The following is a 19,584-nucleotide window of genomic DNA, read 5'->3' on the forward strand; positions in this document are numbered from 1 at the left end:
TTCTTGGAAATATACATTCACAGAAAATTTGCATTTCTTCGATGTTGATTTTGTTGAGTTTCGTCTCTTTCTTTTTTTTTTTTTGTACCTGGGATTGAACCCAGGGGTACTCAACTGCTGAGCCACATCCCCAGCCCTATTTTGTATTTTATTTAAAGACAGGGTCTTACTGAGTAGCCCTTACTGAGGCTGGCTTTGAACTCATGATCCTCCTGTCTCAGCCTCCTGAGCGACTGGGATTACAGGCTTGTGCCACCGAGCCCAGAGAGCCTCTTTTCATTTTATATCTTCCTTTGAGAAATATACATTCACATTCTTTGTTCATTTTTAAATTGAGTTATTTGTCTTTCTTTTATTACATTATGAGATTTTATATTATGGGTTTTCTTTAAATCAGATATATGATTTGCAAATATTTTCTCCCAATGTATGAGTTATCATTTTACTAACTTGATGGGAACACTTAAAGTACAAAAAAGCTTTTAGTTTTAATGAAGTTCTACTTACCAATCTCTTGAGGTTTTTGGTGTTATAGCTAAGAAATCCAAATGACAAAGGTTTACACCTATATTATCATCTAGAAATGTTATAGTTTTAGCATTTAGGTCTATGACTTCTTGTGAGTGATTTTGTTCTGTGTGTATGAGGTAGGTGTTTAGATTTACTTTTTGCATGTGGGTAGCTAGTTGTTCCCACACTGTTTATGGAGAGGCCTTAACAAAATACTGATTTTTAGAGGAGAGGTGTGTCATTGTTTGGTTTGTGTCTTTATCAAGATTCAATACATGTTTACCAGTTTTGCTTTGCAATCACTGAGGAATGAATAAGTAATAAGATCAAGCTCTAAAACATTTAAAACATTTACAATTGTAATAGTGGTATTAAAATATTCCTCTTTAAGGACTGTGACAATTTCTGTTAAATCTGTTGATTATAGTTTATTATTCTGTTTTGATAAAATAATAACATAAAATGATGTTTACCTAAGTAGATGAAATAATATTCTAAAATATACATAATTAATGTTTTAAAAACCAGAAATATGTTTTGATAAGGCAGTGTTTTTGGGGAGAGATACCAAGACATAACTTTCTAGGTTAGAATAAGGGAGATTTTAAGTGTCAAATTCTAATTTTATGATTCTACTTTGCACAAGGATAGTTTTTCCCAATAACAAGCCTGATGACAAAAACATTTATGAAATTAAAGTCACAGAGCAAAGCCTAAGCACTTTCCCATAGTGTAGAGTGCTTTCCAGGTTTGTCAGGAGCTCACAGAGAAGCAGTTTTACCACTAACTTCTCAATCTGTAACTCTCCTTTTTTATTCAAAAGGTCTCATCTGAAAAGGACTGGTTTTACAAGAGCAATTTTTCCTTTCATCGACAACATCATCAACATGGCAACGATGAAATGCTGTATCAGGCTGGACTTCATTTCACACTGCCCCAAAGCTCAGACCCCTTGCGTCAATTTAAAGACACCATCTACATTACGCAGGTAGGTTTTTTTCATTGTGAAGCTGAACAGGTTTCTGTAGTTAATAAAGTGATCATGTAGATTTGGTAGGTTTGGTGTTGTGGAAAATATTCAGGTTTTTCACTCTAGCAATATTTTCTTCACAATACATATGATAACACAAAAGACTTGACATAGTTAATTTTGGTATTTGTTTCTCTTGGAAGAGTCTATAAAGTTCTAAAACAAATTGTGTATAAAAATGCTCCCTAGCTCAAGATTACTATAAAGGTTCAATAACTAAGATGGTATCATTTCTGAAAGCTAAAACAACAGTGGAACACAAGAGGGTCCAGAGATAGACTCATACATAATATGGCTACTTGATTTATAGCCATGATACCATTGCAATTCAGTAGGAAAATAATTTGATCAATAAGCAGTGCTTTATCAAGTGGACATCTTCATGGGAAAATAAACAAACCTTGATTCCACATGTAAAAATGAGTTTGATTACTGATCAAGGATTCAATTATGGCGGCTGGAGTATAGCTCAGGGGTAGAAAAAATGCTTAGCATGCCCAAGGCCCTGGGTTTGATCTCAGCACCAAAAACAACATACAAATAAACAAACAACAAAAACAAAACTTCAAAGACTTAAATGTGAAAGGCACTGCAATAAACTTTCCAAAAGAAAACATAGGGGGATATCTTCATGACTTTGAGATAAGCAAAGAGTTCTTAGGACATCAAAGCACTAAATCTAAAAGAAAATACTGATACATTGTACTTCTTATGGGCCTCTGAATACAAAAAGTGTCACTAAGAGAAAATGCAAGTTATGATTGGGGACTGCAGGTTGTAATTCATATATCATTTTTTTTTCATTTGGCATGGCTGGGGATCCACCCTAGAGCCTTGTGCATGCTGAGTGAGTGCTTCACTGTTGAGCTATTTTCCTACCACAATTTATATATATGTCTAACAAAGATATCCATAGTGAAGAACTTATATAAAGCAAGAAAGAGATGGAAAACATTTAAAACGAACAGAAATCTTGAACAGGCACTTCACCTAAAAAGATACCCAAATAGTCAATACATATATGAAGATGTGTTCAATCTCATCCTTGACCAAGCAAATGCAAATTCAGGCCATACCAGAATACCTCACCATAACCAACAGGATGGCTAAAATTTTTAAAAATTGACAGTACCAACTGTTGGTGAGGAAGTAAAATAGCTGGAAATTTTAGACATGGTTAGTGGGAGTGTAAATGTGTTTAACCACTTTGCCAAAATTTAAGGCAGTTTCTACTGAAGCTAAATATTTGCTTTCCTTTTGAATGAGCATTTCTGTTCCTAGCTTTGTACCTAAGAAAAACAAGTGCATCTGTTCACCAACAGACATCTAAAAAAGATTTGTGCTGTGACAGTCTGCATCTTATTGGATATATTTTAAAATAGTTCAATAGCAGCATATTTGACATACCATAAAATTCTCTTGTTGTAAGTGTACAATTATGTGATTTTTTATATGTTTATAGAGTTTTGCAACCATCACCATGATCCAATTTCAGAATATTTGTTATCCTCAAAAGATCCCTCATGCCTGTGTATAATCACTCCTCTTTCTTGCCTCTCACCCAAAGAAAATATAAACCTGCTTTCTCTCTTTTTAGATTTGACTTTTCTGGACATTTCAGACAAATGAAATCATACAATAGGTGGTCTTTTGTATCTGGCTTCTCTCACCAAGGAAAATGTTCTTGAAGCTTATTTGTGTTAGAATATGTATATTGTGTTTCATTTCTTCTTCTTGTCAAATAGTATTCTTTTATATTGATATACATATTTTGTTTATTCATTAATCAGTTGATGGACATTTAGATTGTTTCCACTTTAAAAAAGAATTTTGTAGTTGTACATGTACAGCATGCCTTTATTTTATTTATTTATTTTTATGTGGTACTAAGGATCAAACCCAGTGCCTCACATGTACTAGGCAAGTGCTTTGCCACTGAGCTACAGCCCCAGCCCTGTTTCCTCCTTTTGACTTTTATGTAATACTGCTATAAATATTCATATAAGAATCTTTGTATGGGCATATTTTTTCTTTCTTTGGGGGGTTAGGAAATGTATAAGTGGAATTGTATAAATGTATAAGTGGAATTGCTGAATTATATGGCAAATTTATGTTTAAGTTTGAAAGTTAAACTGCCAAACTGAATATCGGATAGTATTTTCTTCTTAAGTTTCCATATTACTGTTTTTTTTTTTTTTTTTGGTACTGGGGATTGAAATCAGGGGCACTTAACCATTGAGCCACATCCCCAGCCCCTATTTTGTATTTTATTTAGAGACAGGGTCTCACTGAGTTGCTTAGTGCCTCACCATTGCTGAGGCTGGCTTTGAATTTATGATCCTCCTGCCTTAGCTTCCCAAGCCACTGGGATTACAGGTTTGCCCCACCATGCCCAGCTCCATATTACTTTTTTTAATTGTTGTTGTTAAATATTTATTTTTTAGTTTTAGGTGGACACAATATTTTTATTTTACATTTATGTGGTGCTGAGGATCGAACCCAGTGCCTCATGCATGCTGGGCAAGCATACTACCACTGAGCCACAACCCTAGCCCCCTCTATATTACTTTTTAAGTTTGAATATATTGCATCATATACCTGTGACTTCACACACTTAAGATTATGTTAAAACTGTTACTTATTTATCTGTTTTTTCTTGTGTATATTTCAAGTTCCCAAAAAGAAGGTGAGACTCAATTCCAATCATATTGGTTGCTCTGATGTAGATCAGAAGTTTTTGTTAAACATGATTGTATTTCAATCTTTTCTATTTTAGCGTCAAAAATTGTACCAATTTTTTGGTACTGGGGATTGAACCCAGGTCGCTGAAGCACTGAGCCACATCCCCAGCCTTGTTTGTTTTTTATTTTGAGACAAGGTCTTATTATGTCTTTAGGGCCTCACTAAATTGCAGAGGTTGGCCTCAAATTTCAATCTTCCTGCTTCAGCCTCCTAAATGCTTGGGATTAAAGGCATGTGTCACTGCGCCCTGCTAAATTGTGCCATTTTTTATCCAAACTTAATCTTACCCTGTATGAAAACACAAATCCTTGGGTACGAACTACAGCAGAAAATGGTGAGCCAGAGGATAATTATTTTTAGAAGGCAATGAAATGATGAAGAGAATTTCAATGTTTAATCCCTAATCTTAGGAAGTTTCACCAGTGTGATGTGTAACTAATGAACTTATCAGAACACAAGGTTAAAGTAATAGCTGTCCCTTGAAAGTGTTGCAGTTCATCTTTTAAGATTTTCATAGCTGACATTCTGTGAAAATATTTTGATTTATAAACTAGGTCATTCATATTTGTGTGTGTGAGAGAGAAAGGAGAGGAACCTTTACGGTTGTTTTGTTATCTTTCCTTCTTGTAGTTGTTCATTTTATTATTGTTACTTTATTTTCCCCCTTAAAACCACATTCAAAGACCTTATAGAAATAATCTTTTCTCAATTGATTAGCATTTCAGGTACAGAGTTAGGTGCTGGGTGTACAAGTGGAATTATCTGTGGCTGTTTTTTGTGGCTGATGGGTTTTTTCTTAGATTTTAGTACTAGTTTCCTACTGAGCTTTGGTTCAGAATTGGACTTGACCCTTATGCAGTTTGTTACTTGCACCTTGGCGATTTCTATTTTGTGTTAGATGGGATCTGCAATGAAAGGAGAGTGATTTTTTTGTTTGTTTGTTTTTAGTTTTGGTATTTCTTGACCAAAATACAGACAAGAAATGTTAGGGCAGGACAAGGGCTGTGGCTCAGTGGTAAAGTGCTCATCTAGCATGTGTGAGGCACTGGGTTAGATTCTCAGCACTGCATGTAATTAAATAAAATAAAGTTCCATTGACAACTTAAAAAAAAAATCATGCACACACACACACTCCTAAACTAACTTTTTTTTTTTTTTTTTGTATTGGGGATTGAACCCAGGAGCACTCAATAACTGAGCTACATCCCCAGTGCTATTATTATTTTTCATTTTGATACAGAGTCTTGCTAAGTTGCTTAGGGTCTTGCTAAATTACTGAGGCTGACCTCAAACTTGCAATCCTTCTACCTCAGTCTCTCAAGATGGTGGGATTACAGGTGTGCAGTACCATGCCCAGCCTAAACTAACTTTTGAGTAATGACTGCACCAATCTGGCCTCTTACTCATTACCTGGACCGGAAGCTGGGCTAATGACAGTCTTTACTGACCCCCTTAGCTTACTAAGCATCTTCTAGAGCTTTCATTTATTCTTTGCATATTTATTGATCATCTAATGATTACTTGGAGACATCCCTGAGAAACTCATGTTCTTTTTTTAAATTATTGGTTCTAATTAGTTATACATGACAGTAGATGCATTTTGACACATCATACATAATGGAGTATAACTTCTCATTTGCCCGATTGTATATAATGCAGAGTTACACAAGTCGTGTAATCATATATGCATATAGGATAATAATATCTGATTCATTTCACTATCATTCCTACTCCCATACCCACTCCCCTCGCTTCGCTCCCCTTCCTCTAGTCCAAAATACCTCTATTCTTCCTGACCCTGCTTATTGTGAATTAGCATCTGCATATCAGAGAAAACATTTGTTCTTTGGTTCTTTGGGATTGGCTTATTTCGCTTAGCATAATATTCTCCAGTTCCATCCATTTATTGGCAAATGCCATAATTTCATTGTTTTTTAAGGCTGGAAACTCATATTCTTTAGGGGCCCATTCTGTCTCCCTGCACTTCAAGTAACTTGTTCACTAGAACTCAGAACAAAGTCTGGTTGTGCTGTTGGCCCAGGTGTCAATAAGCAGCCCTGAGACATGATGGAAAGGCCAGGTTACACTGAGCTTTTATGATGGGGCAAGTGGGAAAAGAGGAGGATGAAGGAGTGATTACTAACATTGTATGTTAGAATCCTTAATAGAAATCAGGTGATTGGATAGTCAAGAAATTGGCATTCTTTGAATGTCCACCAAATGCCTTGTTGTGGGCCTTGAAGGGCTTTCTATATTTTCTCATGTAATTCTAACAACATCTCCAGGCATCCATACTGCTATTTACATTTAATACATGAGGAAATAGAACCTCAGAAAGATTAATATTTTGTCAAGGACTCAGGGCAATGAATGGAGCAAGGTTTCTGCTTTTTAAACTATGTATAATATTCTACTATTTCATGGTTGAGATAAGGAAAGTTCTGTAACTTCTGAGATGTTTGGTTGACCTATAGCATTAATTTTTCAGCAATTATGTAAAGCAGATATTCAGCACATTGAACAAAATTGACCAGATGATAGTTATATTGTTTGCATGCACAATACATAACAACAATTTTCACTATTATGTATAGTTACAATGCACCAATAAAATGATATAAAAGAAATATAGTACATTAATTAAGAAATTTACCGGGGGCTGGGGATGTGGCTCAAGCGGTAGTGCGCTCGCCTGGCATGCATGAGGCCCAGGTTCGATCCTCAGCACCACATACAAACAAAGATGTTGTGTCCGCCGAAAACTGAAAAATAAATATTAAAAAAATTCTCTCTCTCTCTCTCTCAAAAAAAAAAAAAAAAAAGAAAGAAAGAAAGAAAGAAATTTACTGGAACACTAAAGTAAATCAATGAAGCCAAAAGTTAGGTCTTTGAAAAGATCAAAAAAAAATTTGACAAAATTTTCAGCTAGCCTGGCCAAGAAAAAAATGAAGGAAGATTCAAATTACTAAATTAGGAATGAAAGAGGGAATGGTGCTACTCACCCTACAGAAGTAAGAAGAAAACACCATAAACAATGGAACATGGCAACAAATCAGATAACCTGGATAAAATGGCCAAGTTGCTAGAATTTTTTTTCCTATCTAGAATTTTTTTTTAAAAAAAGAAAAATAATAAATATTGGCACAGATGTGGAGAAATAAGAACCCTCATATATTGCTGATGGGAATGTAGAATGGGTTAGCTGCTGTGCAAAACAGTTTGTCAAATCTTCAAAATGTTTACATATCATTACAATATGACCCAATAATACTACTCTTAGTTATAGTTGAGAAAATTGAAAATTGAAATGTTCACACAAGAACGTGCATACAATTGTTTATAGCAGTATTTTTCATAGTAGCCCAAAGGGGAAAAAACTCAAAATTAAACATTGATAAATGGTTAGAGAAAAGGTGGCATATCCATATGATGAAATATTCAAAAATAAAAAGGAATGAAGTGCACACACACACACACACACACACACACACGTACATATACTGCAACATGAACGAATCTTGAAAACACTAAGTGAAGGTAGGAAGTCACAAAAATGACATATTGAACCATTCCATTTATATGAAATGGGCAGGATAGGCAAATTCTTAGAGACAGGAAGTAGATTTATGGTTTCCAGAATCAGGAGACAGGGGAGAATGGAGAGTGGCTGCTAACTTGCACATTGTTTCTTTTTGGTGTGATGAAAATATTTTGAAGTTAGATAATGGAAAGATTTTCACAATCTTATGACTATACTAAACTAAAACCCAATGAATTATAAACTGTAAAAGTGTGAATTGTATGTGCTTTGTGAATTATATTTTAGTTTTAAAACAGCTTTATTGGAAAATTCTCATTATCAGCATAATTTAAGTAAATAAAATATCTAAAAATTGGCGAAACTTAATTACATGGCTACTTCTGTTTCCAAGTTTGGGAGTGGTGTTTCTAGAAAAGGTAGCCCAGCTACAATTACATCACTCTGGAGGAAGGGGATATGGGGTTAAGAAGACAACTAGCAATCTCATCACAGTGGAGACGCTGGAATTGGGACCTCTGTCTTGGTGTCCTGGTCTTTTTACTGTACCATCTGTCTCTGTAAGGAGACTGATTTCATAAGTGTAATCAAGCAAGCTGCTGAAAGTAGGCATATTTTAAAAACTAAAATAAGATTTGTCTGCTGACAGTGGGATTGAGTAACCTAGGAAATGACTAAGCATTTATCTTCTTATATGTAAAGATTGCCATCTTTAGGAAAGAATGCATGGGTATATAAATATAGGTACATTTTTTTTAAAGGGAAGGGGGCATTTCTGAGATTTTCCAGAGAACTTTGATTATATAACATTCCTTTAAGATGTACAGGGGAAATAGCCTCTGGTTTTTTATGGAAAAAAAATGCACATATTAGTCAGCATTTTGTCACCATAACAATACCTGAAATAGCCAACTTATAAGAGGAAAAAGTGTATTTTAGTTTACAGTTTTAGCTTCAATCCATAAGGAGTTAGCCCCATTGCTTTGGGCCTGTGGCAGCACATCATGGCAGGAGTGCGCGGCAGAGCACAACTACCCACCTCATGGCCCAGAAATGAAAGAAAGAAGAGTCTGGTGTCCAAAATCCCCTTTGGAGGTAGACCCCTGCAGTGACCCAAAGACCTCTCAACGTTTCCATCACCTCCCAATAGTGCCAAACTGGGACCAAGCCTTTAACACGGGGAGACACTGAAGCCATAGCATTCTACCCCTAAGCCCCAAAGGTTCATGTCCCTTTCTCAATGCAAAATGCACCTCCAAGAATCTCAAAGTCTTAACTATTCTAGCATTGCTCAAAAGTCTCAGTCCAAAAATCTCCGGAGAATCAAGACAAACTTAGCTGCAAACTCTTGTTTAAAAAAAAAAAAAGTTATATACTTCCAAGGTACAGTGGCACAGAATAAACATTTGTATTCCCAAAGGGAGAAGCAGGAAAATAGCAAGGAGAGATCAGCAAAGCAAGACCCATATCCATAGGGTACTAAATCCTAAAGCTCCATGTCCAACATCTGGGGCACTCTATGGTGGGATGTGGACTCCTGAGGGCTTGGGCAGCTTTACCCCTATAGCTTTGCTAGTAGCAGTTCACATGGGAAGGCTTTTCATACTTTCTGCAGCTTCTCTTTGCAGTGGTTCAATATTTCTGGCAACTCTAACTTTCTAGGGTTTCCATTGCAAGTTTGGCTTTACTCTTACATCTCCATCACCCTGTTGGGGGCTGCATGCCGCAGTCTGGCTGGGCACAGAATCACGAGCCACTCACAGCTTTGTAGATTCAAACAGCAATTCTTTATTCCTGAACTCACACCGGCCCTCACAAACACGTTCTCGGGAAATCCACGTTCTGCTGCAAAATTCACATACTCCACCAGGCTTTGAATCCCAAATACTTTCTGAATCCCACGAGATCTCAACGGGAACTCAGGCAGTAGGATACGCCCTATTACCAGCAGGAATAACCTTAAACCTGGAACCGCCCTAAACCCAAGGACAGGGTACTCCCTAAAACCTGACCCGCCCTAATCCAGTAGGATCCTCCCTAAACCCGGATCCACCCTGGTCCTTGAGCAGGGTCACCTTTCTCAAACATACATGCAAGGTCACAGCAAATGTCCAAGGCAAGTCCATTTCCACGAGTCCTTCCTCTAAGCAACATGGGGTACGCTGGCAAGGAAATTTCGATGCGTCATTTCTACTTGGCAATGGCTCTCAGCAGCTGCATGCAGGGACCCTGACCCAGCAACACACTGCCTGGGCCTCCTGGGCTTTCCTATGAAGTCTCAGTGGAAGCCCCCATGACCTTCTAAGTGAGCATAACATGGAAAATCAGCATAGCATGGAAGATGCTAAGGCTTTCTGCTGACACAAGGCATACTTAGGTCTGCTTGCACCATGGCTGAGCAGTCTCTGAGTGCCTTGCCAGCCCAGGCAGACTTGTATGAGCAGGGCACCCTAGGATCCTCTTTTCAAAAGACTCACACTTGGAAAGCCTTTGAACTGGATTTCTCTTCTACATCTGTGAGCTGGCGATGGGTGGGCCCTTGCCAATTCCTGAGATGCCCTTAAGGCATCTTTCCCCATGCAGGGAACTTGGCTTACTAGCTGTATTTTCCTTGGCTGAAACATTACATGTGCTTCTTTTCTGGCCAACCTTCAATTTTTTTCAAAATTTTTCTCTTCTGTTACTTGTTTCTCTTTGTTTTTCAGTGGAAGTCTTGCCAGAAGCAGCCAGCAATACCCAGGCCACAGCCTGAGTGGTTTGCTGCTTTGAAATTTTCTCTGCCAGACACACAAGTCTGTTACCTACAAGATCAGCCTCCCACAAAGTTTCAGGCCATGGGCAAAATACATTGAAATTCTTTGCCCTGGTGTAACAAGTGTGGCCTTTAGTCCAATTCCCAATAGAATTCTTACTTTCCCCAGAAACATCATTAGTATAGTCTTTACTGTCCATATTCCTATCAGCATTCTGGGCTCCTGAACCCCTAAAAGAACACTGTTAAGTTTGCTTATAGCATTTTAGGATTTTTCTTGCCTATTCCTCTAAACTTTTCCAAATTCATCCTGCAAACCAATTCCAAAGGCCTTTCTACAACATCTCAGGTGTAGCAATGGCTGCCTCGCTTCTCAGTACCAATTTTCTGTTAGTCAACTTTCCATCACAATATTGAATAATCTGAGATAACCAGCTTTTAAAAGAAAAGCTTATTTTGGCTCATGGTTTTAGAGGTTTCAGTCCATGATTTTTGGCCTCGTTGTTTTGGGCAATACCTAAGAAGATAAAAGTTTATCTTCAAAAGATAAAAGTTTATTTTGTCTCAAAGTTTTGGAGGTTTCAGTCTATGATCATTTGGTCTTATTGCTCGGGACATGTTGCAGCACATCATGGCAGAGCAAAACTACTTTATGTAAGCCAGGAAGTGAAGAAGAGAAAGAGGCTAGGGTTCCACAATCCCCTTTGCCAGGCCCTACACAGGCAATGAATGGCACCATCAAGACACCCCATTCTGAGTGCCTACCCACAATTCCTGAATAAGACCCCAAATCTTGGGTCATTCCTGCTAGATCAAAGAGGCCAGTGACCTCAAGCTCTCCAACGAGGCCCCACCTCTCAAAGTTTCCGCCATCTCCCAATAGCGATAAGCTTGGGTTCAAACATTTAACACAGGGACCTTTACCCACACCATAGCAGCATGTGCCATTCATTATCCCTCACTGTTACTAACTGGTTTGGATAGACTGAGATTCATGTTTTTGGCATGTTACCGTCTGTAAGAGAAGTGTGCCACACTATGCGAGAGCTTGAGGTCCTCAAGAGCCTTGGTTATCCTCCTTCGAGCTGGATTCAGGCATAATAGGCTATTAGGGGACACTAGCAGTGAAACTTCCCTTTCATTGCTAGCAAGGGTTAGGAGTCCTGCATGCACTTAAAATTTTTTTTAATTTGAAAATTCTAAGGGATTAATTATATTTACCGATGAAGCCAGGAAAGGTAAATTACAGTTGAGAAGATTAATGTTAGGACGGATGAACAGAAATAAATATTTGTATCTTGCAATTAGTTATGAAAATCAATATGACTCAAATGTTTATAGTAGCTGGCAGATAATTTAAATGGATGAATATATGATTACTGAGGATTGTGGCAAAATGGGGTGCACTGGCCCTGACTTAAGACTATTAATAAACACCACCACCAACAACAAGAAACAAAACACACCATGTGGGCCAATTAATACCTGTTGGGAGCTAAGTTTAGCCTGGTCACTGCCAATTAATGGCAGCATCTTGTCTGAAATATAATATAGCAATATAGAACAAGAATGTTAGATTTTGCCTTATTATCATTCAAAGAGACAATACAAGAAGGGGAAAATTAATATGAACAGTAAATGTTTTTAGCCCTTATATTTAAAGGAAAAAACAGGAAACTGGTTTTCCTAATTCCTAATATTAGAAGGATGATTAATCAGACTATGATATAACTACATAGCCATTCAAAACATAAAGTGCCAGAGCTTGGAAATGTACATGTGTCAAAATTAAGTGAGCAGTATAATTAAATGTATGTGAACTATAATATATAACAAAGATTGGAAATGAATTTAGACCCAGATAAATAATTTGGTTCTCATCATATTTTTCCTGTCCAAAAAAAAAAAAAAACCATTAAATTTACCATGAAGAAATAGAAAATATAAGCTACCATTACCAAGTCTATCAGGAAAATATCTCCTTGTCTTTTGGTTTAGGTCCAACTAAGCATGAGCTAGATTCCTGATAAGTTATCGCTTTGTCCTGGAAGTTTTGACTTTTGTCTGAACTGGATGGCTTAATGACTTACACCTGTGCACGTTGATATTTTATTGCCATATCAGAATTCTGCTTTTCTTTTCTCCTTTTCACTTTACTTTGTAAATCTGAATCTAAGGAAAGTAACTCCTGTCCCAACCTCCTTGAATGATCCTCCTCTTTGGTACTGTAACTTGTAAATCAAGGTTGAACCAAGTCCCTGAAGGGTATTATCCTAGCATTGCAGGTTCTCTTTCCTTTTTGGTACATCAGGAATGGTCCAGCCCTTGGGGACGCCTTGGGTCCTCACCGTTCTGGAATTGAGAGTGGGGTGTTATGATGGTGCCATTCATTTTCTGTGTGAAGCCTCTAGGGCTTGGCCAGCAGCTTCTGCAGTGTGTGATGACCAAAATCCTTTTTCCCCTTTTGGTTACTCACCAGTATAATAAGGACTTCTGCTCCTCTTCTCTAATGATTCCTCCACAAACGATCCATAAAGTAATGGCTGCTTTTTCAGGAGCTTCGGGATAAGAAACAGACTGTGTCATTCAGGGGCTAGGGTGTGTGTGGTGCATTGGGCAGGGGTGCTGGCTGATTTTGTGCCTGTGGACTACCTTTATTTTGGTTGATGGTGACGTTATTTGGAGGCTCAGAGTGATTTAAATGAGTTCAGATTGTACTGAATCATGAAAACAAAAATAAACATTACTTCCCATGCTGATGTGGGGTAATGTCGCAGGTCACCCATGGGTTGTGTGTGGGAGCTATGAGCATTTTAGTATGTGAGAGGACTGGCCTGGTTGCATGCTCTTTGGGCCATGTACACTTTCCTCTCACTCTGCCTGTGTTCTCACATAGCACCTGAGATGGGTCTGACTTGCCAAGATATTAATCAATCTGCTGACTGCAAGACATCATGAAGCTAGACTCAACCCCCTGAAACCTGACCCTTTGCCTCATTTGGAAAGGACATTCCATCGAACCTCCCTTTGTGTGTTCCCCACTATATAAGAATAAAGAATTCAGTGGCTCTCTCTGTTTCCAACAAACCCCTAAGGTCAAGAGCCATCCTGGATTTCGAAAAGGTATTTCTGTGTCCTTGCGTCCTTTCTTCTTTTTTTTATGTTATTGATGTAGTCAGATTTTGTGAACCCAGCATAGGTCACCAGCTCAGTTAGTTGGTGATAGGGTAAAATATGTGGTGGGAATGGACTGATGCTCAGTGCAGCCTCCTGATTGTATTTACTGACATTTCATTTCGAACCGCTTCATCTTCATTGAATTTTCTAGAAGTTGCTCTATAACGCTGCTTTGGTACAGTAACTCAACAAACATGGATACTTGCTCAAGGGATTTGATTTCCCTGTGCCTAGCTAGCTAGGCTTTGAAGTAGATAAATTTCTCTCTCTTTCTCTCTCTCTCTCTCTCTCTCTGTCGTTTTAGTTCAGACAAGATTGGTATTTTTACAAGGAACTTAGTGGCTAGAGATCCTGAGTGTAATTGTGGAGTAACTTGATTGGCAGAGAAAAATTCTTAGGCCTATTTTATGTTTCATCCCCTCTGACTTATTTTTAGACTTGCATATTCAGACTATATCCTGTGGGCATTCTGAGGTGGCATCAGTGTTGCTTGCTTTGTGAGATTCTTATTTTCCTTACAGCATGCTTTGTAGCCATCAGTGCTGTGGTTCCAGTGTCTGGTCTCTCAATGAACAAGGGCATTTCCTTATCTGCTCATAGCTAACCTCATCCCTTTCCTGGAAGCCTTGAATAAATAGCTTTCTAAATGTTCTCCCTAAATCCACTCCAGCCCATTTACAGTCCTTTCTCCACTCAGTGTTGTGAGTCATCTTTTGGAAATGAAAATCAGTTAGATGACCTTTTAACCTGAAGGCTTTTAATGACATAGCATTGCTTTTAGGGTGTCCCAATACTTTTCTCCTGCTTTCCATGGCCTTCCACAATTCCTCACCCCTCAACTAGGCCTTTTTTTTTTTAACCCTACTGTGTGAGCACATAACACTATGCACCTCTCCTCCTCAGCACTCAGGACTGTTTAATGTTTAAGTTTTTTGTGTTATTCTTTGATTAAGGCCTGTCTTCTACACAGGCCAGTAAGTTCCATGAGGCTGGGCTATGGCCTTTTCTTTCTTTTCTTTTTTAGCTTGAAAAGGGCTTACCATTAGCAGCAATACAATACATATTGTAGGTACTTACTTTTAAACACTTATCAAGGGCTGGGGTTGTGGCTCAGTGGCAGAGTGCTTGCCTAGCATGTGTGAGGCACTGGGTTCAATTCTCAGCACTGCATATAAATAAATAAAATAAAGGTCCTATAAATAAATAAAATAAAGGTCCTTTGACAACTGAAAGATATTTTTAAAAAATCACTTATCAAATAACCATGACTACTACTTGCTTCAATCTTCTGGAGTTTTATGGCTCTGAATTATGTAAGTAAGTTACCTTATCCACAATTCCTTACTAGCTAGCTTACTTCTATCCAAAGGTTGTACCTTGATCTGAGATTTTTTTTTTTGGTGTTCTGTTGGAAGGCATCTGAGTTTAGTCTTCTGATGATTGAATATGCATCCTTTTTGTCATCCTGGGTACAAATCCAGGTCCTACAAGATCATCCTGTTCTCTGACTGAAAACTTCACAGTTCTGACCATCTCTCCAAGTTCTCTCTGGTGACCCATTCATGAGTCTCAATCTTGAGTATAACTCCAAGCATGTGATATACAGTGTTAGTGATAGCAATAAGGGACACTGGCATTTTTCAATTTGCAGTAAGTAAGGATCCTCCATGAAAGTCTTCAGTGCCTCTTAAACAAGAGCTAAGTCCACTTGTCTCATTGCTGAAATTTGCCATTTGCTCTGCTATCATGAAGCAACTGCATTTGTAAGAATCTTACATCATCAAAATCTTGATGTAAAAACAATTGTTTGAACTAGAAAAAGGGGTTAAAGTTTGGATAATATCCAACCCATAATTCGTATGTTTTTTTCCAATAAAAGTTTTTTTAATAGCTAAGAATGTATTAATACCTGCTGTTTGACTACATATAGCATTTGCTGTGCAATAATGGTGTTTGATTTCTTCATTTCCTACACTTTCATTAGCCAAAAAGCTTCCCACCATTCTATTTCCTCTGTCATGCATTGTTATAATAAATCAAACACTAAGCCTCCCAGATAAACCCACTGTTATAGGACCAGTTTCTCTTGGGCTAAGAGACTAGTTCCAGGACCAGTATAATAACGGTATTCCTAATCCAATTTGTTTAAAAAGCAAAACATAATACCCCCAAACCTGTAATTTTCTCAGATCTAGATAGTCTATATCAAACAATAACACTTGTGTGACTCCTCTCCCCCTGAATCAGGTGATGCAGGCCCAGTGTGTCAAAACAGAAACTGAATTCTATCGCCGCAGTCGCAGTGAGATAGTAAATGGAGAAGGCCACACCATGGGGGCACTATATTGGCAGTTGAATGACATCTGGCAGGCTCCTTCCTGGTCTTCTCTAGGTAAGTGTTTCAGTGTTCTTTGCGGGCGAGAGCGAAAGCAATACCTGAGGGGAGAGGGAATTAGAAAGCTCAGAGCCTGAGGGATCAGATTAACCCAAGCAGAAGTGAGGCCAAGGGAGGCTGTTCTCCACCAGGCTGTGGACTACAGCCACCCCACTCATCTAATGATCTGTCTCTCCAAGAGCCCTAGAGGTAGTTCATGAGTTGTGTTTTGTGAAAAGTCACAATAGCAGGCTGGTAAGGGATGGGAAGTCACAATAGCAAGCTAATAAGGAATATGCAAAGACCTCAGCCCTGTGTCTTACAATTATATTGCATAGAATTTTGAGTTTATTTAAGAGGACATTCCAGGGCCAAAGAGGCATGAACTTAAAGCATCCCTTCTGAATTTAAGTGTCCCTTGTGCTATGTGAGAGAATTCAACCACATGGAAAATTGGCCTCCTTGAGCATTAATGTGCCCATTTCTCTGACTGTGCTTTAAATTCATAAAATCATCTTCATTTTACCTTGTTTATTTTTGGCGGGGAGAAGGTAGTAAAATACTAGCTGAACCAGTTCAATTAGCCAAAGGTGAGAAGACTGGCATGGAACTTGAAGTTTGGATGATCCCATCTATTTTGGTACATTAAAAAATTAAGGAGAAATAATATATCTTTGGCCTTTACTAGAGGTGATTTGAAGCAAAGTTTAGTTTGTAATATAAACAGTTGTTTGGGTCAAAATCGAGGCAAGGCCATAGAATAAAAAGGCCATTTGGCTGGGGAAGGCTCTTAAACTGGTTATGGATGCAAATCCAAAAGGGTTCATTCCAAATGCTTTTATTAGTGCCAAATGGATAACTCCTACAGGGAATTGGATTTTTGATCATGTTTCTGTGACTGAACTCTTTTTATCAGCACTAACCACATAAAAGAGCATTGAGTGAGAATTGTGTAGACTGTGAGGGAATGGCTGAGATGCTAGAAAGGTGGACAAAAAGATATTGTTCTGAGACACTTGGATGCTGACCCTGCTTGCTATCTGTGGAAGGGGCTGTGAGCTTCTAAAGCTGAGTTGGTTCAAGAAACAGGAGAGTGCAGCCTTTGGAAATCTTGCTTTAAATGGCTGCATGTGGATTATTTGTATGAGTCTTCAGGAAGGGTAGGTAGCTCCAAGTACAAGGGCATAAGGGCAGAGTAAGAGTTTGGCTGTTTTCTAAATTCCAGCAGGACCCTTCCTGCATGGAGAGGGTCATGGGCTCCTTATACTTATTAGAGAAAACAAGTACAGTTTAAGTATCTGAAATGATTGGGACCAGAAGTATTTCTGATTTTGTGTGTATGTTTTTTTTTTATTGGTTGTTCACAACATTACAAAGCTCTTGACATATCATATTTCATACATTAGATTGAAGTGGGTTATGAACCCCCAATTTTACCCCAAATACATATAAGAGGTTGTGAGGGGAATGGGAAAATAAACAAGGAGAGAAATGAATTACAGTAGATGGGGTAGAGAGAGAAGATGGGAGGGGAGGGGAGGGGGGATAGTAGGGGATAGGAAAGGTAGCAGAATACAACAATTACTAATAGGGCATTATGTAAAATTGTGGATGTGTAACCGAAGTGATTCTGCAATCTGCATTTGTGTGTATGTTTTGTTCGTTTGGAATTTTCCTCTTGTGGTGTCATGCTGGAGCTCAAAAAGTTTTAGGTTTTGGAAAATTTTGGAATTTGAATTTTGAGTTTAGGGATGCTCCACCTGTACCAGAGAGAGGCTATGACTGTGTTTGCTATATCTGCTCCTGCTCTGGGCAGTCTCTTGGCTTCTGTTTAATTCTATTGAATTGGCTCAATAAAGCCCCTGCTCATAGTGAGTGCAACTGGGGGTTTTGGGTCATCTCTTATTGCCTGAAATGGTGATACTCTAAAGGGCTCCATAGTGGCTTAGAATCTGTAGGTTTGAATATATTTCTTTAAAAATTAGTCTAATTTAGAGTTACAATTTTGCAAATAAAAAAAAATCCACATGGGCATTTTTGCTTCATTCATAAATTTGAAAAGTCATAGAGCTAATGGCAAAGCCAGATATCACATGACATTTTTAGGCTGTTAGCCAAACTTTAATACTGATTAGTAACATGGAGTGTATATCAGTGAGACCTGTTGCTTGAATTCCTGTTCTCCTGAGTGTATTCTGTTTGTGGCCTTGACCTCTGGAACTACCCATTTACAGTCTTTCCCCTGCCATGGATATCACACATCAGAGTGTATAGTTACCTCAGGAGCCATCTTCTACAAAGGAGAGGACTTTTCAAATGTGAGTTCTTGTTCATTTTATTTTATTTATTTTTGGTACTAAGGATTGAACCCAGAGGTACTTAACCACTGAGCCACATCCCCAGCCCTTTTGTTTTTTTGAGACATGGTCTCTCTAGGTTGCTTAGGGCCTAGAGAGAGTATAGCTTTGAATTTGAGATCCTCCTGCCTCAGCTTCTTGAGCTGCTAGGATTACAGGCGTGCACCACCACACCTGGCTCTTGTTCATTTTGTAGATCTGACAGAAAAACTTCTCTACTTCGCATGTCTTCCCACCAGTTGTTGCTATGCGAAAGTACTAACATTCGGGGTTATAGAGAATGAAATTTTGCAAAACTCCAAAGAAACTGGTTCTGTTATTCTTCTACCTCAACAGTTTGCGCTATGTATCCGGGTGTTTCTTCCCTGGTGATTGTGCTACGTTCCAGGCTGTGTTTTATGGTCTTTACTCTTACTTTAGCAGCAACCCTGAAGTGTTTTCATCTGTGTTTTAAAAGTAAGAAAATCAGTTTAAAGAGGTTAAGCAACCAGCTCAAGGCTCTGAGCTAGGGAGCATTGGATCCTGGTTGAAATATTCCAATTTTGACTTTTTAAGTGTAGTCTATTAATCACTCTATTCCCTTTGATTTATTGCTTCAAAGCAGCTTAATCATGAAATCTCTTTATAATTGCCAAGAAAAAATAGGATGATTAGGATTTGTTCTTACAAAAATTGTACAACTGGAAAATTTTTGGTACCTGTCTAGCTGATTAAAAAAACCTCCCCATTCTTTTCTCCCTACACATACTAACTGACGATATTTTTATAGAAAGTCTCATTCTCTGTTTTTAGCAAAATTTAAATTTGTTTTATATTTTTAGATCATTGAGAAAGACTCCTTCACCCTTCTTCTTCCTCTTTTTCTCCCTGTCTCTGAAATTTGGTAATGTAATGTTTTGTGGGGAAGGGTCTTCATTCTGAAATGTCAAATGTTGAGGAAGGAAGATGTTAAAAGCTTAGGTTTTGGGATTTAATATACAAGACCTGCCAAAGAGACAAAGAATTTTACAGATGCTTGACAGTTTCTGATTGCATTTGAGGAACTTCTATTAATTGCCATTGGTCTGGATGTTTTCATCCAGTCTGACCTTGATGCCACATTCG

At 38.1% G+C, this 19,584-nt stretch overlaps 1 protein-coding gene across 4 annotated transcripts in view; it reads left to right on the forward strand.

Moving 5' to 3' along the window:
• The window catches only part of MANBA (mannosidase beta), a 99,494-nt gene that overhangs the window by 74,204 nt on the left and 5,706 nt on the right, over window positions 1–19,584 (forward strand). For 2 of the 4 annotated variants that reach the window (XM_081303403.1, XM_081303406.1), the window contains exons 13-15: window positions 1,334–1,498; window positions 15,997–16,141; window positions 18,358–18,441. In XM_081303403.1, the coding sequence (XP_081159529.1) occupies window positions 1,334–1,498; window positions 15,997–16,141; window positions 18,358–18,441 (394 nt within the window). The remainder of the gene's footprint in view (window positions 1–1,333; window positions 1,499–15,996; window positions 16,142–18,357; window positions 18,442–19,584) is intronic. The other 2 variants (XM_081303404.1, XM_081303405.1) reach the window with 1 other exon arrangement.

The sequence above is a fragment of the Spermophilus citellus genome (genome assembly GCF_964194105.1).
Source record: "Spermophilus citellus genome assembly, chromosome: 8".
NCBI lineage: Eukaryota > Metazoa > Chordata > Mammalia > Rodentia > Sciuridae > Spermophilus > Spermophilus citellus.